Consider the following 24437-nt stretch of genomic DNA (forward strand, 5'->3'; position numbering starts at 1 on the left):
GAAAAATTACAGCTAACACAATAAATGACCAGCACAGAGCGATGAGAAGCCAGAGACCGTGTGGTAAAAATAAAGATGGCGCTACACAACCTGTACGTTCATATTTCAAAATAAGAGTCATAAGAAGCCAGCCCGCATTGTTAAAGTATCTCGCTGTCAGAAATATTATAAATATAATTATTCAGCGCACAACAATATTATATAGCATCACAAACAACGAACAAGTCAAAAGAACCCCCCCTCAAAAAGAGAATTAAAAAATGCATAGTGAATAAAATAAATATCGACTATAATTGATAAAATAATAATATAATTAAACATATTAATAATTCAAATAAAATACTAAGCTCAAAATATTTTTTTATTAATATAATATTTAATATTGTCAATATACTGCCTGGTTGGGCTTTAGCCAAGATTGACATTATTTCAATAATCCACAATTTTTCTTCTTCCTGAGAATAGTCAAGTCAAGTCACATTTATTTATATAGCGCTGTAAACAAAAAAGATTCTGTCAAAGCAACTGAACAACATTAATTAGGAAAACAGTGTATCAATATTACAAAATGACAGTTGAATTCATCATTGAATTCAGTGATGAAGAATAATATGTTAAGTCAAGAAATAGCCTACATTTTCCCATTATATGCAGGTCTTTAATATTCTATTTAATACGTTAGTGGTGTCAAATATTTTTTGAGCAGTTTTCTTGATCCCACATTTTCTCCAGACACAGAATTGCTGTAAACATCCTTCATCCTTCGGAAAACAAGAGTAAATATCCTTGAAAGAGTAAATATCCTTGAAGAGTGAGAATCATTATTCAGTGTGGCAGTACAAATGTTTTATATCCACTGACAATTGTTGTGACAACAAATAAAAAAATGTTCACAGTGGGAGCTCAGTGGGGGCCCGACTTAAACATCAACCTAAATATCTCAGAGAAATGATTCTCAACCCAGTCGCCTTAAGCATGCTCACTAGGGGGCTGTGTGGCACTATTTTTCTTTTCATTTCCTTTTTTTTCTTTTCTATACTCTTTAATGCTTCTTTAGAACAGCATGTATTAATAAATATCTATATAAAATAAAAAATGTACTTTAATTAAGTAAAGTTCATTATTTTTCTCCATGCAGTTTAAGAAATATTTTGTTCACATGTTGCACTACGTATATCTTGATGTGTCTTTTTAAATTGCTTTTTAAAAATTTAAAAATTAAAAATTATTTTAACATTTCATTTTAAACAATTTAAAAAGGAATACATTGCTCAAAAAAAAAAAAAAAAAAAAACATTTACCTATTCAAATGTTTTATGAATCCTAAAATGTCTTCTTTTATTGTGCAGTATACAAAACACAGATTTTCAATCCAAAGCCATTGTTCAAAGCTTTTGTATGACTACAGAAGACTTGATATATATATATATATACATATATACATATATATATATATATATATATATGAATACTTCTGTGCCCTTCTTGCAGTGACAGCCTCTGGTCCCTATTCACTTTCAATATATTGAAATAACAGCATGATCCTTTCTCAACAAAAAAAATAATAAATATTGTATTTGGTTCTACAAAACAAATGTGGAAAATGGGTTTGGAACAAAATTTCCATTTATTATTTAATGTGTGAACTTTTCCTTGCAAACAGTTGATGTTTTTTTAGCCTCACTGGTTACTGCAGTATTGATCTGACACTGATCAAGAACTTTATTTCATAAGATATTCTTTGTAAAAAAAAAAAAAATTATATATATATATATATATATATATATATATATATATATATATATATATATATATATATATATATATATATATATATATATATATATATATATTACTAGCACTGTAAACCATGTAATGTGTTCCTTCAGAACCTTGGACAGCTCCAATCCTGATATTAAAACAAGAAATTGCAAAGACATGATAAGCTATATTTATCAGTTTTGTGTAAATCTGTTTAGTTAGGACAATTTCATCCCCTTTCTTGTCTATAAACCACAAATGAAAAGCATAATATCCTTCACTGATCAATATTGAGTGTGGAAATTTGATACTAAGCTAATTTATCACAACATTGCATTAATGCTTACAAATGTGGATTAGAGCAACATCTTTCCAAACATAATATAGATTATTTTAAATAGTGTTCTAGCTCATTTTAATGGAATAAAAGAGGTCTGGAACTAAACATATTCTGTCCACAATTGCCAGAAATGTTTTTGTTAGTTGTCATTTGATTTGTGTGGAAACTGTCATGGTCAGTGTTGGGAGTAACGCGGTAATGCATTACAGTAACAATATTACTTTTTGCTGTAACGCCTTAGTGTAAGATATTACTAATCAATTTTCTGTAATATTTTACTCTGTACAGTAGTAGCCTTTTAGCCCAAAATGTAATTGTTCAATTAAAAAAAAAAAATAGCAAGACCACAAGACATTAACGAATCAAAAATGAAGCAAATAAGTTATATTTCATGTTCGTGGTTAGTCAATAGCTGCGTGTAGTGTCCACCTCTGATATATTTATATTTGTTTAGCGATTTTTTTTATTCATCTCCCTCTCGATGGTGGAACTTTGTATTATGTGACGTAGTCCAGTGAAGGCGTGTTTAGGGCGGGTTTTACAGCAGTGCCGCGAGGATACTGGCATGACCATGATTACAGCCTCTGTGAGTGTGATCGAGGTCCGAGGCTATTAGCTCCGCCCGGCTCGCTGTTAGCCCCAGCTTGCACTGGTCTGAGGAAAAGCGGCTAATGGGTGAAGATAGCAGAGGACTGTACATTCGCGAGATGGACGTATTGTCACGGTAGGAAATCCAGTGTTTCCTCCGTGTCATGTTTTGTGATTGTTTTTGTACTTACGTTGTCTCCATGTGCTCGTTTAGTTGATTGTCATCACCTGGGTGTTGATTGTCTCGCTCCAGCTGATCTTCATCACACCTCAGCTACTTATACTCACCTCGCTCTCTCTCTGTTGTCAGATCCTCTCTCATGTCTTCGTGTCCTAGTTGGATTACCGTCTTCCGTGTTCGTGTGCTGGAGTGGATTAAGTGTTGTCGTCCTCGTGTCAGTGTTCCGGTCTGTTCCTGGTTTCAACCATTGACCACCTTCACCTGCACCGCCGACTTCACCACCCAGCTCATCTCACGCCACCGTAGACCTTCCTTGCCATTGCCAACATCCTGGACTCTCTTTCTCAATAAACTACATCTGATCGCCTGCAATTGCTTCCTCCTCTTTTATCTGTCGTTACAGAAGGATCTGACCATCATGGAAGCAGCAGGCGACCGCTCCCCATCTCATCTGGAAGAATTTCTGCAACGAGCTGTGGGTCGTATGGATCGCCAAGACAAGGCGATAGATGAGATGGGTCGAGCCTTCCAAGCAATGGTGACGAAGGTGTCCGAGCTCGCTCTCCAGACGCAACACCAACAACAACCGTCACCCGCTGCGCCTCCCACGCCACCCACACCGCCGATCGTCTCCGGGGGGATTTCCCAGCCCGAACCACGCCTCCCCATCCCGGAGAAATATGCGGGTGAGCCAGAGTTCTGTCGATCATTTCTGTCTCATTGTTCTCTGCACTTCGCCATGCAGCCCCGCACGTTCTACACCGAGGAAATGAAGGTGGCATTCGTCTTATCACTACTTACGGGAAGGGCTGCCCTCTGGGGGACGGCGGTGTGGGAAAACCAAGACAGCTGCTGTGCCTCGTTCCACGCCCTTTCGGAAGAGTTGAGACGGGTCTTCGACCGCTCCGTCGCCGGGAGGGAAGCGGCTCGCCTTCTCACGGACCTACGTCAGGGGGAAAGGTCCGTCTCCGATTACTCGATTGAGTTCCGCACCCTGGCGGCGGAGTGTAAGTGGAACGAAGAGGCGCAGTGGGATCACTTCCTGCATGGGTTGGCTGACCGCATCCAACAGGAGATCCGCGCCGTCGAGCTCCCCACTTCTCTCAATAGTCTGATTGACCTCACCATCAGAGTTGACAATCGACTCGATCAAGCCGCCAGACGGAGGGGGAGAACAGTCCTCGGGAACAGACCGGAGGCTCAGTATCAGCGCTCAGATGTTGCGGTCAGCCCACCGGGAGATCATGAACCCATGCAGGTGGGGCGAGCTCGGCTCTCCCGGGAGGAGAGGATCAGGCGGAGATCCCTGGGACTATGTTTATACTGCGGCAGTCAAGAACATCACATCCAGCGTTGTCCGGTAAAAGACCAAGCCCGATAGTAAAACGGAGGCTACTATCGGGTGGGATCTCTGCCAGGAAGACCTCATCTACATCGACACTCCTTCCGGTGAGTCTACGGTGGTCCACCCACGCACTCGAGCATCACGCCTTGTTGGATTCTGGGGCAGAGGGTAATTTCATGGACTTCAAGTTCGCTTGTAAGCTTAACATTCCTCTCACCTCCCTCAAACACCCCATTGCACCCTTTGCTCTCAACGGACACAGACTACCAGTCATCACTCAGACCACCTTACCTGTTTCCCTCACCACATCTGGCAACCATACTGAGGAGATATCATTTTACATCACGGACTCACCTCATTCCCCCATCGTTCTCGGTCACACCTGGCTTCAGAAACACAACCCCAGGATCAATTGGCGCCTTGGATCTGTGGTTAGCTGGAGCGAGGAATGTCATTTGTCTTGTCTTTTGTCTGCTGGTGTTAATGTTTCTGAGTCTTTGTTTCAGGGGGAAGCAGTGGATTTGGCTAGCGTGCCCGCGGAGTACCACGACCTGAAGGAGGTGTTCAGTAAGTCTCGGGCTGATTCTCTTCCTCCTCATCGTCCCTATGACTGTGCGATAGAGTTATTGCCAGGTACTTCTCCGCCTAAGGGCAAGTTATATTCTTTGTCTATTCCAGAGACGGCGGCCATGGAGAAATATATATCCAGTTCTCTAGCAACGGGGTTTATCCGCCCTTCTTCTTCTCCAGCGGGGGCGGGGTTCTTTTTTGTGGGAAAGAAGGACGGATCCTTGCGACCTTGCATTGACTACCGAGGGCTGAACAACATAACGGTAAAGAATACCTATCCTTTACCGCTTATGTCTTCAGCTTTTGAGAGGTTGCAGGGAGCGTCCGTTTTCACTAAATTGGACTTACGTAATGCTTATCATTTGGTCCGCATCAGGGAGGGGGATGAGTGGAAGACTGCCTTTAACACCCCTAGAGGCCATTTTGAGTACTGCGTTATGCCGTTCGGGCTAACCAACTCGCCGGCAGTCTTTCAAGCACTCGTTAATGACGTGTTGCGAGACATGGTCGATCTGTTCATATATGTTTACCTGGATGACATATTGATTTTTTCTTCGTCTCTCCAGGAACACGTGCAACACGTACGACGAGTGCTTCTGCGGTTGCTAGAGAATGGATTGTTTGTCAAGGCGGAGAAATGCGTTTTTCATGCACAGTCTGTTTCTTTTCTAGGACACATCATTTCGACTGAGGGTGTTCGCATGGATCCTGAGAAGGTTAAGGCTGTGGTAAATTGGCCATCCCCAGAGTCTCGCAAGGCCCTGCAGAGATTTCTGGGGTTCGCCAATTTTTACCGGCGTTTCATTCGCAATTTCAGCCAACTAGTCCTCCTCTGACCGCCTTGACCTCCCCTAGTTTGACGTTCAGGTGGTCAGACGCAGCTGAGGCTGCGTTTGCCAAACTGAAAAGCTGCTTTGTTTCAGCTCCCATTCTCGTCACCCCTGATCGCTCACGTCAATTCATAGTGGAGGTCGACGCGTCAGAGGTGGGGGTAGGAGCAGTGTTATCCCAACGCGCATCCTCAGACGGAAAGGTGCATCCGTGCGCGTATTATTCTCACCGTTTATCTCCTGCAGAAGTTAATTATGACATTGGCAATCGAGAGTTGTTGGCAGTCAAACTTGCACTGGAAGAATGGCGTCACTGGCTTGAGGGGTCGGGTGTACCTTTCATTGTATGGACGGACCATAAGAATCTCGAATACATTAGAACCGCCAAAAGACTTAACTCCAGGCAGGCTCGGTGGGCATTGTTTTTCGGTCGTTTCGATTTTACACTTTCTTACCGGCCGGGTTCCAAAACATCAAACCCGATGCTTTATCCCGTCTTTTTGAGCGTTCCGATCGTACTGCTACTCCCGAGCCCATTTTACCGGGGACCATCATTATCTCCGCGCTCAGATGGGAGGTCGAATCGAAGGTGTTGACCGCCTTAGAAGGGGTAACGCCCCCGGCTCGTTGCCCACCGAACCGATTGTTTGTGCCGGAGGGGTTACGGTCAGACGTTCTCCAGTGGGGTCATTGTTCCAGTGTTGCTTGTCACCCAGGGGTTAGTAGAACTAGATTTCTAGTCAAGCAACGATTTTGGTGGCCTGGTATGGCTCGTGACGTCCACGATTTCGTCTTGGCTTGTTCAGTTTGCGCTATTGGTAAGACTTCCAATCGACCTCCAGATGGGTTACTCTTACCGCTGTCTGTCCCTTCAAGACCCTGGTCCCACATTTCGCTAGATTTTATCACCGCCCTCCCGCCCTCTAGAGGCAATACGGTGATTTTAACCGTAGTGGACCGGTTCTCGAAGGCGACTCATTTTATTCCCTTGCCCAAATTACCTTCAGCCAAGGAAACAGCGGTAGCTGTCATTGACCACGTCTTCCGCATACATGGCCTCCCGACAGACGTGGTTTCTGACAGGGGTCCCCAATTTGTGTCCAAATTTTGGCGAGAATTTTGTAAATTGTTAGGAGCGACTGTTAGTCTTTCTTCCGGGTTCCATCCCCAGAGCAATGGTCAAACCGAACGAGCCAATCAGGATGTCGAGAGGGTTTTGCGATGTTTGGTTTCCAATAATCCTTCGTCCTGGTGTCAGCAACTCTCAGTTGTGGAGTACGCACACAATTCTTTGCCAGTGTCATCTACGGGCATGTCTCCATTTAAGTGTAGTTTAGGGTACCAACCACCTAATTTTGTCAGTACGGAATCCGAGGTTTCGGTCCCCTCCGCACACGCATTAGTCCAGAGGTGTCACCGCACCTGGACCAGAGCTCGCAGAGCTCTGCTCCAGGCTAGGTCGCGCACCAAGGCTAAGGCCGATCGCCACCGGTCGAAGCCTCCCCGTTACGTCGTCGGTCAAAGAGTGTGGCTTTCTACCCAGAATATTCCTATGCGTTCCGTTTCTAACAAACTTGCTCCCAAATTTATTGGCCCGTTTTCTATTACCAAGATTATTAATCCGGTAACCGTGCGTCTTAGCCTTCCTCCGGCGTACAGGAGGATTCATCCCGTGTTCCACGTGTCCAAAATTAAATCGGTGATTTCTTCCCGTCTTAATCCGCCTGCTCCGGTTCCCCCCCCGCCTCGTCTCGTTAATGGGGAGACCACCTATTCGGTTAATCGTATTCTGGACTCTAGACGGAGGGGACGCGGTTTTCAGTACTTGGTGGATTGGGAAGGTTACGGTCCGGAGGAGAGAAGCTGGGTTCCTGCTCGGGACATATTGGATCACCACCTTATAGATGATTACAATCTACAGGTAAAGCAGGCTGGGAACGTCAGGTGACGTCCTAGGGGAGAGGGTACTGTCACGGTAGGAAATCCAGTGTTTCCTCCGTGTCATGTTTTGTGATTGTTTTTGTACTTACGTTGTCTCCATGTGCTCGTTTAGTTGATTGTCATCACCTGGGTGTTGATTGTCTCGCTCCAGCTGATCTTCATCACACCTCAGCTACTTATACTCACCTCGCTCTCTCTCTGTTGTCAGATCCTCTCTCATGTCTTCGTGTCCTAGTTGGATTACCGTCTTCCGTGTTCGTGTGCTGGAGTGGATTAAGTGTTGTCGTCCTCGTGTCAGTGTTCCGGTCTGTTCCTGGTTTCAACCATTGACCACCTTCACCTGCACCGCCGACTTCACCACCCAGCTCATCTCACGCCACCGTAGACCTTCCTTGCCATTGCCAACATCCTGGACTCTCTTTCTCAATAAACTACATCTGATCGCCTGCAATTGCTTCCTCCTCTTTTATCTGTCGTTACACGTATATCTTGTCATTTTACAATTGCATTTGACATTTTACATTTAAGTTAGTCCTGTTGTGTGTAATATGAATAGACCCAAGCAATTCACAAATATTGCCAGATAATCAATTTACCTGTACCATAATTTTAACAGACTTGGATCGTTTGGGATTCTGGCTGTCATCCTTTTTTTGCATTGTCTTGAGCCTTCCCTTTGCCAGTTATAAGCTATATTGTTAGTAGCCTGGATAGCCCACAGTCATTATGCTACACCATATCGCCCGCTACCGGATGTAAAATGCTCTGCAGTAGCCTATATTTGGCCATTTCAGAATATTAAGTTCTATTTCGGTATTTATGTGGTGAAAGTAACTCAAAAGTAATCCAGGAGTCATGTAACGCATTACAATTCTGAGACAGTAATATTGTAAGGTAAGGAATTACTTTTAACAAGTAATCTATAATGTTTTACAGTTTGGAAGTAACTTGCACAGGTCACAGTACATATAGAAAGCTTCATATTTAGCCTATAAATAAATGCACATTCTAGCATAACAAACCCAATTTAAGTTCTAAAAATATTGAATATCAATTTCATATTCATGTTATGCCATTACTAAAACTGGTCAAAGGAAACTGTACTGAGAAATGTACTAAATGTAAGAGAATGTGTATAACAGAGAACTTGATACACTGCCATTGAATTTCCTATTTTTTCAGCCCCAGTTATAGTTTAGAGATCTTCAGCTGATTATATTTTAGAAGTGTTACTGGGAATCTAAAAGATAGGCTACATCTTTGTACCTTATTTCCTCCTAAATAATACATATTAGTAGTAAAATGTTTGTCTCTGTTGAAAATTCAAACATGGAATATGTTGGATACTTGTATCCAAACAATGTTAAAATGCATTAAATGTATAGCCTAGTTTGTGCTTTCCCTGGTTATAATATCAACATGATCTTGGCATTGCAGCATCTCGTGACCGATAAGTAGGCTACTTATAGCACTGGGCAATGATGAAGTCTGCTAAAGTCTACTTTGAAGAAATGCGTGATGCTAGGTCCGCATTACAGTGAACAGTAGGGGTCGCACAAACACTATATTTGATTGACTTCACGCTAGCACGCCGCTAGATGCTTGTCACAGTCATTAACCAAATTATTTTATTTACAGTTTAGCTAACGACGTTGCAATTTGCCTCATTTTCTACCAAATTATACAAATATGATTTATTTACAGAATGCAGCGTTCTTTTATCATATAGCTATCTGCATAGAATTAGCGTCATAGATAAAGAACGCGTGCACGGGTAATTGAAACCAGTTCACCAGGAAACGGTGCGATTGTTTAGATGCCACGACGTTGCTGAATCTTTTCTAGTATGACACGAAAAACGCTTGGTTCCACTGGGGCTCGAACCCAGGACCTTCTGCGCGGGAGCCGAAAATAGTTAAGCTTAACTTCTCTTAACTTTTCCCATTCATTCTCTATGGTAGTGCTTAACACTACGGATGCAATATTCTTTTGGCCACACGTACACTTCATGGCGTTGTTTCGTCTTTTCCGTGGCGGGTAATTTAAGAAGTGTAGTGTCATCGGAAAGATATTTGTTTACCGAATTGTCAGATCAGTAAACTGGTTTTGTACAACAAATATTAACTGTCTAAACTACCTTAAGACAGATATTACATATGGTGACTGCTGTTTTTAAATAACGCGATTAAGCTGACAAACCAAGAGTAAGTTGAATGCTATACTTTAGCAATAACGTTACTAACTTACTGTATTGCATAGACATTATCATTAATATATGTTATAATTTAAATTGCATGTATAATATCATGTAATCGTATTGTTAATTGTGTTGAATGGTTTGAGACGTTAGGAAACAACAACAAAAACTATTATAAAAATACAGTAAACCAAACTATTAACGTTATAAAGATAAAACTCATAATACAGCTGTTATTTTATAAGAGTATCTTTGTTTGTAAAGGTGAATGTCTCATCATTGATCTCTTACTAGGTACTTAAATAAAATGCTTAAAAATATATATGTTAACAGTGCAGTATGATGTAATACTTATAATGTAATTAATGTATATTACACACATATGACATTAAAATTACAAAAAAAATGTGTGTGCAATTTAGTGGTATAATATATGAATAACATTTTATTATGAAAAAATATATAATTAAACACAATAATAGTCTGTGGAAAAAGGATATGGTGAAATATATTAAATAAAAAAGGTTATGTTTTCATGGAATTTATAGAGAAATAGATACATTTATTTATTTATATATTTATTTAATAAATTATTAATTACATTATTTAATTATTTCAGAATAAACGGTTACATTTAATTGATGTTTTATTTATTGATATATATAATAGAAATGTGTTAATTAATTAAGTGTGATAATGCAACAGACCATTATCACTAATCAGCTCTTTGTGTACAGCACAGCAGGATGAAGGTGAAGGTGATCTTCCCAGGCAAAATTAAAGTGTGCTTCAGGAAAGGACCAACTGGATATCTGAGACAAGATCCCTCAGATGAAGCCAAGAGGATCAAAGACAACCCCAATCTCCAGGACAAATCAGCCCCTCAGGGGGAAGACAAGGTCAAGGAAAATGCTCGCTCTGTTGTCTTCATGAGAGGAGGAGATGTGTCAGACAGACAGGAGGTGCTGGGAGAGTATGTGCTTCAGTTTGGAAAGTACAAAGGCAAGTCATTCCGGTGGCTGCTTGAGAATGATGTAGGCTATACCATGTTCTTGACTAAGAAGGTTGAGGACGAGGAGAGAGCCGGACAGTTTAAACCAGAGGGTCCCAAGAAGGACAGCCTACTTTCATTTCTTGACTACAGTAGAAGCTTCCAGGAAATCAAGGACCTCATAAAGTATTTATCTGGAAGATCAGTGGCACCACCTGTAAGAAATGAAGATGACAACTTGGTTGGCTTTGGGATTAATGCAGACAAGACTTGGTGGGATATTTGGGAGAGCAGAGCAGATGGATATGCTGCATTCATCCTCCAAAAACAGTGTGTTCCAGGCAGCAAAATGTATCGGCTGCAGCAATACCTCACTCAGAAAAAGAGACAGCTTCAGAGTGTTTCAGAGGAACTTGCTTCCTCTGGCCTTGCAGCATCTGCCTCTCATCCTCTAGGTTTGTTGACAGTACAGTTGAGTATATATTAGGTCAAACTGAAATATGTAAATGTGGAATGACATATGATTCGCATCTTTGCTTTTATACTTTGTTTAACAGAAATGGAGGATGATGAAGAATTGGAGAGAATGATGCTTTCTATATCCCCATCAAAACTCCAAGGCCAACTGAGTAAGAGAACCTCACACAGACATAGGTGCACCTGCACACACACACACACACACACACACACACACACACACACACACACACACGGACACACAAACAATATTTATTGTGGTTGCTATATCCATCTTTTTCTAAAAGTACACCCATACAAATGTGAACTCAGAGTACTGCTGTAAAAGAGCTTAATGCTCAGTCAATTTTCCCTGAATAAACAACAGTTCATGATATTTATAAATATTCTATCCTTTCATATCAATCTTTGGTTTGTTCTTTTTAATAGAAGTGGAGGAGGGTGAAGAATTGGGTAGGATGATGCTACCCGCATATTCATCTAAAATTCCAGGCCAGCTGAGTGAGAACCACATACATGCCCGAACACACATACACTTCAATCCTCTATATGCAACATCGGGTCCCTAATGAACAAATAATTGAAAATATGGGATACCCAGAATAATCAAATATCTAACTTAATACAAAACCAATAGTTAGGATTAATTCCTAATTATAAACGATATATATGTAATAACCATTTGAAATTGGAGTCAGATTAAGCGTGCAGCTAAAGTAAAATTGAAAATAAATAAAAAAAATTAACTGAAATTCACAGGGGCACTGAAAAGACATACACGCATAATACCTTCGCTCATGCCATTGGATTCCGTCGTTGGGCCTACAGGTCATGATCCTGACACATTGTTATTCAGCGTTAAGATGGTAAATGTTTGGGATGTTACAATGTTTCTGCGCTGTGCACAAGTTATTGGAGTCCATATGGCCAAATGTCCTCAGACTGCACATTGGGGATGATTCTGACATCAATCAGGATTATCCATCCAACATACTAACAAATAACTGTTTGTTTATTAGGCTTGATCAGGCAAGTTCTACCGCCTGTAAATTGTTTTATTAACAGGAAAGGCTTTTATATGCCATTCTGTCTGTTTATGTTATAACTGCTTGAAAGTTAAATTATCTCCACTATGCTTTCAGGTTCAGAAGTTGTTGGAGTCCCAGTGGTCAAAGGTCTTATTCTACTGCATACAAGGGATGATTCTGACATGAATCAGGATTATCTGTTCTGCATTGATTTGTTGCTGTTTGTTGTTTAGGCCATGTTCAGGCCTGTTCTTATTCTTGTGTTCAATTGTTCTACTAACATTGAAGGCATTTATATCTCATCATTGACGGTAAGTACAGAGTTCTTTTTTTGCATGTTTTTTCCATGCTTTACTTAAGAGGATTGGTATGTACATGATTTAAAGAGTAATGCAGAAGTACAGCAAAAGTACAAATATGTATTAATTTGGACTAGAAGGATGCATCCCATTTGATACATGAAGCTGTAGTTTACTCATGTAATGTAGACCCATTCACATACCTCACCCCTAATATTATAAAGAGTCTTGACGTGTTCTATGGGTTTGCATGCATTTACATTACTATTTATTAAGACATTTACTAAGGGACAGTACTACAGGGTATTTGAATGACATTACATTTTTCTGTGTTAGGGAGGCGTAAACCACCAGCAACACTCTCAAAACCAGAACGGCCTGATGAATATAGTGCTACTGCATCTCCATGGTCAGGTTGGTATATGGGCGTGTAAACATGTCGACTCTACTGTATGGATATGCCTGTTCCTCATCAGTGTTATTTTTTTTCACCAATTCCATTCACTCCAGTGACGGTTCCTTTGCCAGTATCTCCAGAGTTGCTTGAATTATCTATTAGCAAGACCACATTGGCTTTGAGACCAGCGCAGGAAACCGTGTTCTGTCAGTGTAAGGACTTAACATAATTTTACATTACATACATTTACATTTAGTCATTTAGCAGACGCTTTTATCCATAGCGACTTACAAATGAGGACAATGGAAGCAATCAAAAACAACAACAGAGCAATGATAAACAAGTGCCATAACAAGTCTCAGTAAGCTTAAACGCAGGGCTTTTAAATAATAGAAGAATAGAATAGAGCAAGGTAGTGTTAGAGGACTTTTTTATATAATTGTACAATAAATGAAAAGAAAATAGAATACAAAAAGATAATTAAGATAGATAGTTAGATTTTTTTTTAGTATAGAATAGTGTAGAATAGTCAGTGCTAAAGTTAGAGTATCAAATAATGATGGAAGAGATGTGTTTTAAGCCGATTCTTGAAGATGGCTAAGGACTCAGCTGCTTGGATTGATTAATTTTAAAGAGATTTAACATTTTGACAAATGTAATGCTCATCTATGATTAATGTCACCCATGTCATCCTGCAGCCCTCCTCCCAGTGACCACTGCACAGTCTACAACCTCTACTCCTCCCTCAGGACCCCCTGCAGCTGCTGGCCAGTCTTTCTCTGGAATCCCTGCAGCCTCTACTGGGTACCCCTCAATTCAGCTGGAGGAGAATCATGCTGTTCCACCACTGCCAAGCTATGAGCAGGATGTGAGCCGATGGCACTGCTCTCAACAGCAAAGAATCTGGATGAAAACAGAAATGGAAGCCTTGGGACTGTGGCCAGGTTCTAGACCGGTGAGACATCCAATGAACATGATCTCCTTGTGGCGTTACCCACCTCAGCCTGAGCTTATTGATCCTGTCTATGAGCTGCCATCACCTAAATACTTTCAACTTCATCCATTCTTCATTTGGAAACCAGAGCACACCATTATGGAAAGAGTCCGCAACAACTACACTCTGCCATGTCTGTACAGCTGTCCGAATCCCCACGTTGTCTCATCAGGAGTTGGACGACCCCGTGTCATTATTGGTACAAGCAGCCAGTACTACATTCTGGCCTCTCGGCTCAGCTGTAAAGTCTGTAAAAAGTACTGGTTTGCAGACAAACCCCAATGGATGGACATGCTGCCGAGTCGGTTCTGCAACATTTTGCCAGCTTTTCTGACGCACAAGAAGGCCATATGTAAGACTGTGATGGATGAGTTGCGGCGTACAGGAAAGTCTCCCAATGATATGGCCAATCAGTTGAATGAAGCTCTCCACCTCAGGTATGAGCGTGCACACCTGGCTTACTTGTCTACTGTTAAGAATGTGCTGGATGGAGACAGTGGAATTTACGGTCAGCAGACCATCACAGGGGCACTAAGAGCAACAAATACTCCTGCCTCATTTGGTGAGTATGGTGATTTGGTCGGCTGGTGTGGAGTAACAGTTTCACCCCACTATTTGGTTGACTGCCTCATTCAGGAGTACCATAGGCAGGAGAGCACACTCAATCTGCTCCTCCAAGGCACATTTGGACAAGCCTTAAGGGCTGACCATACCCGCAAGGTGGCCCGGAAGGTTGTGCTTGCATCAGGTACTATGTCATCCTATGCTGTGATGAATGAAAACTGGATGATCTTGTCCTGGGTGATGCTGCAGTCTGAAAGTGATAAATCCCTGCAGCCAATGTATGAGGGGCTGTCTCTTCGTTACATTTCTGCAGGACTGCCGAAAGCCAACTACCAGTGGGTTGACAGGTAAGAACCAGCCATCACATTTTCCTTCCCACCTATATTATATTTGTAAAGTAAACAAAATATAGTAGAGCAAATACATGTATCCTATATATTTGAATGTTTAATATTTTAAATATACTTCTCTTTGTTTGTGGAACAGAGATTGCTGTGCTGCCTTCAGGATCCCAAACCCTGAGCCCCGGGAGCACCTCCTCTGGGATTCTTGGAAGACCACTGAGGCTGTAGTGGCTGCGGCAACCTCTGGGCATCTCATCAACACCTGTGCCTCCCGCGAAAAATATAACAGCGACATCAAAATCAAGCTGGACTTGTTCCACTGCATGCGGCGGTTCTCCAGAGAGTGTGTGTCAGAGCACCATCCACTGCACAGTGCTTTCTGCAAGTTTCTGTCAGCAGCTTTTAGTGTTGTGGACCAGACGGACCTACAAAGACTGAAGCAGGCTTATGTCTTCTGTGGGATAGTGCCTGCAAATCCAACAAAGCAGCACATCAGGGAGCACTGCCGCACCAGGGTTCCACACCCCAAAGAGCTACTGGAGAGAGTGGAGAGCGTTCTCCAAAGATTCTTTTTAGAATGTGATCCTGATGGTGTGCCACTGTTCAAACCATCGATGTTGAAGGTGTGGAGGATTCAGCGAGTCCACATCCTCAGAGGCTGCCTGAGTGACCCAGAGGTTACAGATGGGATCCTCTATAGGCATGGTGGAACGGTCCAGCTGAACCATGTGAAGGGGGAGGCGGCAGCTGTACCTGTGTGGATCCCTGTGAGAGGCACTTCTCAGCAGGAGGGGTTCCATTTCCATCAGGCCAGATGGGTCACAGGCACTCAGGTATCCACAGAACTATTCCAGGCACAGGGCATGATTGGAGTGGCTCGTTGGAATTTCCAGCGCCTTGTAGACCTGAAGCAGCCTGGAGTGAAGCTGCCTGCAGTTTTTGATCCTGTGCTGATCATGGAACTGAACAAGCTCTCAGACATGGTGACAGGCCAGGCCAAGTACCCTGCCTTACTTGTCTCACAGACAGACACCAGAGAAAGGTTTGGACTGCAGTATGTGGAGCCTGGTTGTCGTCCTGTCCCCCTAGACTGGGCCAAGCACAAGTCCCAGAAGGTACCTGTTGCAGGGGAGGGAGAGCATCAGTCCTCAGAGCCGTCTGCTCTCAGTGAGAGATTCCCACCTGATGACCCACCTGAGGAGGTGAGGGAAGAACACTTTGCTCAGGTAAACTTGACTGTTGTACTTACAAATATCCTCACTCACTAAAACACAAAATGTACACTGCTGGTTTTTGGACGACAAGATTTTTAAATGTTTTTAAAAGAAGTCTCTTCTGCTCGCCAAGGATTCATTTATTTACAGGAAAAACAATAATATTGTGAAATATTTTTACAATTTAAAATAATGTTTTCTATTTGAATATATATTAGAGAGAGAGAGAGAGAAAGAGAGAGATTTTTTTTCATCAAAGTTGAATCTTCAGTATCATTCCTCCAGTCTACAGTGTCACATGATCTTCAGAAATCATGAAAATATACTGATTTGCTGCTCAAGATACATTTATTATTATTATCAATGTTGACAACAGTTGTGTACGATTTTTTCAGGGTTATATGATGAATAGAAAGTTCAAAAGCAGCATTTATCTGTAATAGAAAGTTTTTGTAACATTATCACTACCGTTCAAAAGTTTGGGGTCAGTAATTTCTTTTTTTTTGGGGGGGGGGGCAATTAATACTTTTATTCAGCAAGGATGCATTACAGTGATCAAAAGTGACAGTATAAACATTTATAATGTTGCAAAAGCTTTATATTTCAGATAATTGCTTTTCTTTTAAACTTTCTATTCATCAAATAATCCTGATTTTTTTTTTTTACACAACTGTTTTCAACATTGATAATAGTAATCAGAAATGTTTCTTGAGCAATAAATCAGTATATTATTCTGATTTCTGAAGATCATGTGACACTGAAGACTGGAGGAATGATGCTGAAAATACAGCTGCACATCACAGAAATAAATTACACTTTTACAGATATTCACATAGAAAACAGTTATTTTAAATTGTATAAATATTTTACATTACTGTTTCTGCTGTTTTTTGGACCAAATAAATGCCTTGGTGAGCAGAAGAGACTTCTTTTAAAAACATAAAAAAATCTTACCATTAAAAAAAAAATTTATGAATATGTAATCACTGATTGTAACCCAAATGATTACCCTATGCTCCAGGATGACATCTTTGGTGTGGCTTCTCTTGGCTCACAAACAATGATCCAGCCTTTGCAGCCCACCAAATTAAAAGGTAATTCAGTTCACATCTTCATCCCTTAATTATTCCTTTATTTATATGAATACTAACAGATATTTCAGAGATAAAAGTGAAAATGAGTTTTCTCTCCTTTAGATGAGATGACACCACCACTGCCCTTTGCTCCCTCTCCACGAGCTGCTCGCACAGGTCCCATCAAGGCAGGCGGTCTACTTTTTGTCCTGGACCATTTTCGGTGGACAAAGCCCATGAGGGATTCCATTGATGGCCTTCTGGCAAAGTACCATGGGCAGAAAGACCTTCTCACCCAGGTGGATGCAGAGTATGCTGCCCTTGTGCAGGCTGCCTCCAGGGATCCCAATAGCCTCTTACACCCCACCACGAAACAGCATATCTCACGTTATGTGAAACACCTGGCCAAGATAACGAACAGAAGTTCATCCCTGAACACCAGTTCAGAGAAGCTCCTGGAGACCCAGAAGCTGTGGCATCACCTCACAGAAGGTAGTGAAACTGTAAGTGTTCCAGTGGTAACCCTCCCACCTGCCCCAGTGAACCCACCCAGTAATAAGCCCCAGGAGTTACCACTAACTAAGGGTGAGGTTGAACAAATGGTGAAAGAGATTGTGGAGAAACAACAGCAACAGCAGCCTGTTACAAAGAGGACACGGAACTGTCTTGCTTGTGGCCAGCCAAAGTCACGTTACCTTGGTGATGGGTCCTCCATTCATTTTTTTTATCAGTCTGGGGATGTGAAGTACTTTTACTGCTCTACAAAGGTACACCAGATGTATGCAGCGGAAGGCCTCACCAATCCTCGAATGCCATTTGCTGACTTTGCTGAAACACCTTTTTTTAAACGAGAGCTACAGGCCGCAAAGCAGCGTTCTGCAGAGACAAGACAGGTAATAGAGGAGCGGAGAAAGAGAAAGTCCATGGAGCAGCATCCCACTGGTCGCCTCTGTAGGTTCTGCCACAAGCCACTAAAACAAGGCCCAGAGAGTCCACACATACACACTGGGTTCCCTGGTGTGGCAGGGAAATATGTCTATTGTCCTGCCAGAGTGTTTTCCTTATATCAGACAGAGGGGATGACTCACGAGATGACTTGGGGAGAGTTCTGTCAGTCTTCCTTTTATGAGACTGAAAGGAAGAGATGGGCAGCAGAAAAGGGAAAGTGACTGCCCTCATGTTTCCTGGTTTTAAATGTATGTTTTATAATTATAGTATCATAAAAATAGAACTCTTTATCTTGTTTGTTATGGATGTCTGTCAGATGCTGAAACCACTGTTACGTTCTTGCCTTATTTGTCTTTCCATTTGTTTGTACTTTAGAATGCCATGTTGACTCCATGCAGTATTGTAAAATAGTCTGCTTAACTTTTACTGTTATATATGCATCTTTTTTATTTCCATTTGTTCATTAAAATACCAGAAGTATTTGCCTTGTTTACATTGTGTTTCTTAACTCAAATGTTATTGCATGCTTTATTTTACCTTGCTCAGATTTGTAAACACTAAATATTAATAACTGTTACTATTAAACGTACATAATTGTACATAATTATTCAATTTAAAATACATTTTTCTTGTTTTTCCTGTGTTCTCCACAACTATTGGATTTATTATTATTGTTGTTTAATCTAAAATTATATATATTATGAATTATAAAATACATTTGATATATTTAATTTGAATCTATATTTCAGGAATGTTTAGATGAAGCATCCTCTGTCAAGACCCATCCTCCGCAGAGTAGGTCACCCTAAAGACGGTCTCAGTCCACCAAAACATCACACCAGACACTTTGACAGCGGAGGATCAAAGGTCAGAAGGGTTTCTTCCAGATGCAGGTAAATAAATTATTCATACAGGCACTTATGTGTGTAAACTGTCTGTCTCATATGTGCACATAACACCAAGACAAATATTGCAATAAAGTAATCCTGTTCATCTTCTGTAGAACACCACACCATCGGCCATAACTGCGTCCCTCGTTCAGCTCACACTGGACCCCTCAGAACGGCTGGTCTTCGTGTTGGACCATAGATGGACAGATCTGCTGAGAATTGCCCGTGAAGATCTCTTGGCAACGCACCATAGGAGCAAGGATCTTCTTCAACAGGCCGAAGGCTTGTTTTTTGTTGTTGTTGTTTTTCTATGTTTTCCACAACTTTAAATTGTATTATTATTAATATTATTGTAGCTGTTGTTGTTTAGTCTACAATTTTAAATTATTTAATTTATTTCCAGTTGTTAAATAAAACATCAGAAGTATTGGCCTTGTTTACACTGTACTTTAGTGTGTTAATTAATTGTATTGACTTTGTATTGTTATTTTATCTTGCTCAGTTTTGTAAACACTAAATGTTAGTAATGGCTAATATTAAACTCTGTAAATAATTATTTTATTTAAAATACTCTACCAGTCAAATGTTTTTCAGCAGAAAGATTTGTAATGTTTTTTGAGGAGTCTCTTCTGCTCACCAAGCATGCCTTTATTTGATCCAAAGTACAGCAAAAAAAAGTAGCATTTTAAATATTCTTACTATTTTAAATCAGCTGCTTTATATTAGAATATATAGAGTAATTTATTTCTGTGATGCTCCGCTGTATTTTCAGCATCATTCCTCCAGTCTTCAGTGTCACATAATCTTCAGAAATCATGAAAATATGATGATTTACTGCTCAGAAACATTTCTGATTATTATTATTATTGTTGTTGTTATGTTATGTTGAAAACAGCCGAGTACAATCTTTTCAGGTTTCTTACATGAATTGAAAGTTTAAAAGAACAGCATTTATCTGAAATGTATGTGTGTGTGTATATATATATATATATATATATATATATATATATATATGACCGTGGTATATGTATGTATGTATATATATTTTCTTTTTTTTTTTTTTTTTTTTACATTTGGCCTTGTTTGAACTGTATTGAACTGTGTGTTAAGTTTTATTGATTAAAAAATGTATACATTTTGTTGATTTTCTTTTTTATTGATATTAAATTTTATTGACTTGCTCAGATAATTCAATTCAATTCAAGTTTATCTGTATAGCGCTTTTTACAATACAAATCGTTAGAAAGCAACTTTACAGAAAATTATGTTTCTACAATATTTAGTAATAGTTTATTAGTGGTGACTGTCAGTTTGTGCACCTATAACAGGATTTGTAGAAAATAATGCAAGACGTAGTCAGCCAGATGATGAACATTATTAATATTATTAATTAATAATTATTATATGATGCAGTCACACTTGTAGCAATAATTGTTAGTTCTGTTTGTTGATTCAGGGTTAGCATCATCTGGGGTCCTCTGAGGGTCAGCATCATCTCTTCTCAGGTGTTCTGGATCCAGACTGGAGCTTGTGTAAATCCTAGTTACCACTGGATGAAGATCCCAGCAGAAACAGAGAAACACATAGAGACATCATTAGCATAGCTGCTGATATGTAAACACTGAATGTTAATAACTGTTACTATTAAACATACATAATTATTTAATGTAAAACATATTTTTATTGTTTTTTTCTGTTCTCCAGATCTTTATTTTTATTATATTTGTTGCTGTTGTTTAATAATCTATGATTATTTTATGTATATTTATTTAATCATTATATATTTTGGTTCGTTTTTCTTATCATTTTTATAATAAGTATATTACTTTACTATAAATAAAATGGATAACTTAATTTTTTGTGAGTGTTAGTTATATTACATATATATATATATAGGTTTTCTGTACACAGTTATACAAATATAAATAGATGTCTCTTTAAAAATAAAGGCCTGAAACGTCAAAATGTTCTTTTTAATAATTCACAATTTTCTATATTAAAAATAACTATTCCCTATTATAATGTATATGTTTCTTAAGATCGTTGCACATTTTGTACACCATACAAAAGAACAATTATTACAAGATTTATTTTATCTTTGTTCACAAAGTTCGTCTATTATATGTTAATCGTACTTAAAGTGTATCTAGATGAAAAAACGAAAACAAACTCATTGTATGGTATTTGTGGCCAAGACGGGATTCGAACCTCTAATTCTGTGTATTTTTTTCGCCCCGCCTTCCTTGAATTTCCTTCGTTCCTATTGGCTAGTTAGCGCTCTACACCTATCCGTGACTGGCCTCTGCGGCCTTCGCGTGTAAAGCAGACGTGATAACCACTACACTATGGAACCACTTGTATATCACAGATTGTGTGAACGGGGAAAAAACACACTGACCACCAAACTGGCCGGTCCACAGCTTCGAATTTAACAAAGCGTAAGAGCCTTTGTTTGTTGTTGAGTTTGGCTCCGTTTTCTTATCATTTCTTATCAAAGCGCCATGCGTCCTGTGGGAACCAAAGTCATCCCGAGCCGAGTCTGTCCAAAGTGCAAGACAACTTTGTTGTACAAATTGCATTAAATTTTAAATGTTTCTTCTCTTACTTCATAATATTTTTTTTTGTAACGTAAAAAAAGCTTAATCCACTGATAAAATAAATAATCATAAAATAGATTTGAAGGGCATTGTGTGAAACTAAATAAAATACTAGAAATTTTGTTAGGCCTGTGGTTGCTGATATCTATCTATCTATCTATCTATCTATCTATCTATCTATCTATCTATCTATCTATCTATCTATCTATCTATCTATCTATCTATCTGATAGTGATCAGTGAGTGAAAGCATGTATACAATGTATACATCAAACCTCAGATATTTTCAGAAGAATGTTTCAATGACATTGTGGGGTTAATATGCAAACAGCTCAATATATTCTCTTCATTACATCGCTTTGGGCAAAATGAGTGCATAAAGCTTGATGCACTTTTTAATTAAAATCACATCACTGTTTCTCATTTTACCATAAGCATTCTTGTGGAAGCTTAGACTTCTGATATTTTGGCTGCTTTATGTCGAATAAGAGTTTATGTTTGTAGAGTTTGACAAAGGTTTGATACCCCCCCCCCATTTTCCCAGGTTACTATATATATATATATATATATATATATATATATATATATATATATGTGTGTGTGTGTGTGTGTGTGTGTGTGTGTGGCTTATATATATATTGTATGTAATGTAATTAGACATTATGGGTTCTGTATAAAGATTAAAATGCTTGGTAGGCCAGAGTGAAGAAGTGCAAAAGACAGTCACACAATCATTTATTTAATTTACACCCCCAGTGTTTGAATTCTTTAATGCCTCTCCGTTTCTGAAAGATAAGCAATTACCCTGCTACTACAGGCCCATGTAATGTGCAAAGTTTCACTCCCCTTAAGACCCTGATTTTATAGCATAGCCAAAAAGCTCTGATAGTACAGTCTCAAATGCACAAACAAACACACACACAAAATGACGATTAGTCACTAATTGCTTTTTCCCCCCTGGAACTTAAGTCTATGCCATTGTTAGTTGTAAATAAATGACTGCACTATTTAATAGTGGCTGCTGTTTGTATACATACAAGAACATCTTTAATGTAGCAGGTAAAGTTCCATTAAAAACGAGCCTCTTTGTAAGCTCTATCTTGTTGCAGATGTGACATGTAAGGTCCATATAATGAGAAATTGCACTGTAAATAAGAAAAATAAAGCTGCAATTAGCCTACAATATTAACACATAATGTTGGCTAAAACATTGCAAAAGAGGTACCACAACAACATTAAAGCTGCTATAAAATATTCTGTTTCAGATTTCTTCATTTATTTAATTTCTCTATTAGTTTTATATAGCTCTTTTGGAGGCCCCTGGCAGTCTGGGGCCCTATCGGCCCAGTCTATAATCTATCGAATCTGGAACCACAATGCAGTTCCTTACATAGTTATTTGACGTTCAGAATTGTACGGAAAAAAAAAGGGATCACATATGATAGGAAAGCCTTTTATCAGAGACTTAAATCTATAAATAAATCGCTGCATGTGAAAATCTTAGAAATGTATCAACTCATAAATTGTGTCCAATCTTTTAGTCAAGTCTGTTTACCTGTCTGCAGGAGCTCTGACCAGACAGGACTCCGGAGGAAGCCAGAGGAGCGTAGCCCGTAACCAGTGCACGCGGCTACGGAGCCTGGTCACCTGTGGGAAAAAAGGCCGGCTTTAGGACCCAGCGTGCGCGATTTTCCTCCCCAGCTGCTGCGGCGATGAGGGAAGATCGCGGGGAGAAACCCAAAATTCACAGTGTTAAATCCTCCACTGAATCATACTATCGGACGGTAACGAAAACAACAGGCATAGGCACTTCCCACTGTATCTGGATGAAAACGTCAAGTTCAGAGGCATAGGAAAACAGTTTGGGGCCGTTAAGGTAAGGCGGCGCGATTCCATGCGATTAATAACAAAGGCGCTATACTGGCGAGCGAGGGGGCATTAAAGGGGGCATTGCACAACGCAATGGAGGGCGACAGTCAACTCTCTAAACTTTGCACTTGTACATGAGTGCATCAAAGTCCTAACATCCTGTCATGACGAGATCTAACTATCCGAAAAGGTTGGATGGATTAATACAGTGCAAAGACAACATGCGGCAACATTTTAAAATAATATGGATAATGTTGTGTCCTAAACTGACCGCCCGCGATCACAACAGCCAATGTCATCATGTGCGTTAAGGCCTACGAAAAGTGATGCATCGCGCAAATACGCGTTAGTTCACGTTGCAATAAGTTTGGATATCTTTTGCATCCCCCTCAACCTGCCTACTTCATGTGCTCTCTCCCACCCTTGCGACATTACCTCAGTCATGCAGTGGAGCATTTCCCGGTCAGACACCCCAGTTTGCACTGTTGCACGGCCTTTCTGTTGTCATTTCCCGTGCAAGTTCTTTTTAATTGTGTTTTGAAACTAAGTTGTAAATATTGCCCAAGCGATGACGCTCATTTGTAGTCACCTCGGGCCTGTTTAAAGCAGCTAATGGTGGCTGGAAATTGAGACTAATCAAGTAAAACTTTTCAGTGTCTCTCAATAGGCCTTTCCTTAATGGTAACGCGTTGATGTGTCAGATTTCATGATAGATAGATAGATAGATAGATAGATAGATAGATAGATAGATAGATAGATAGATACGGTGCATTCACGTGTAGAGAAGCATGTGTGGCACGTTCGTCTTGTTTACAATATTTTAGCTTTTAATAATGCAATTAGTCCTCGTTGCAGCGACTGCGCCTGTCTGATATAATTGCCTTACTCATATATTGCAGTCATAATTAATACCCCGTATTTTATGGCAACATCACTGTTAGAGAGTCTTAAGAAGACGTGATGCTCTCAGCGCAGTCTATGGAGCCAGTTTGCATCGGAG

General features: G+C 40.1%; 2 protein-coding genes and 1 long non-coding RNA gene across 7 annotated transcripts; 2 read left to right on the forward strand and 1 right to left on the reverse strand.

Annotated features, from left to right (window-relative positions):
• Nucleotides 1–9216: 9216 nt before the first annotated feature.
• On the forward strand, nt 9217–12504 carry LOC113113825 (uncharacterized). Its single transcript, XM_026280319.1, has 5 exons — nt 9217–9760; nt 10491–11199; nt 11302–11373; nt 11651–11722; nt 12364–12504. The coding sequence occupies exons 2-5, from the start codon at nt 10500–10502 to the stop codon at nt 12480–12482; spliced, it is 963 nt and encodes a 320-aa protein (XP_026136104.1). The 5' UTR covers nt 9217–9760; nt 10491–10499; the 3' UTR covers nt 12483–12504.
• Nucleotides 12505–12833: 329 nt separating this feature from the next.
• Nucleotides 12834–19615, forward strand: LOC113113824 (uncharacterized). 4 transcript variants are annotated; one of them, XR_003293638.1, is made up of 8 exons: nt 12834–12962; nt 13059–13157; nt 13644–14850; nt 14990–16073; nt 17083–17155; nt 17258–18330; nt 18832–18975; nt 19086–19615. XR_003293638.1 is itself a non-coding variant. In XM_026280318.1 (7 exons), the coding sequence occupies exons 1-6, from the start codon at nt 12860–12862 to the stop codon at nt 18301–18303; spliced, it is 3612 nt and encodes a 1203-aa protein (XP_026136103.1). In that variant the 5' UTR covers nt 12834–12859; the 3' UTR covers nt 18304–18330; nt 18832–19615. The 4 variants fall into 4 exon arrangements, 1 of the variants encoding a protein (XP_026136103.1); XR_003293639.1 differs by having other exon boundaries at nt 14990–16049; XR_003293640.1 differs by lacking the exon at nt 13059–13157.
• Nucleotides 19616–20465: 850 nt separating this feature from the next.
• On the reverse strand, nt 20466–23951 carry LOC113113826 (uncharacterized). Of its 2 annotated transcripts, none has more exons than XR_003293642.1 (3): nt 23873–23951; nt 23124–23215; nt 20466–20521 (listed from the first exon to the last, which is right to left on the reverse strand). It is a non-coding gene; the product is annotated as an uncharacterized LOC113113826 (long non-coding RNA). The 2 variants fall into 2 exon arrangements; XR_003293641.1 differs by lacking the exon at nt 20466–20521 and adding an exon at nt 22274–22713.
• Between the last annotated feature and the right edge of the window lie 486 nt (nt 23952–24437).

Source organism: Carassius auratus, chromosome 14 (genome assembly GCF_003368295.1).
Source record: "Carassius auratus strain Wakin chromosome 14, ASM336829v1, whole genome shotgun sequence".
Lineage (NCBI taxonomy): Eukaryota > Metazoa > Chordata > Actinopteri > Cypriniformes > Cyprinidae > Carassius > Carassius auratus.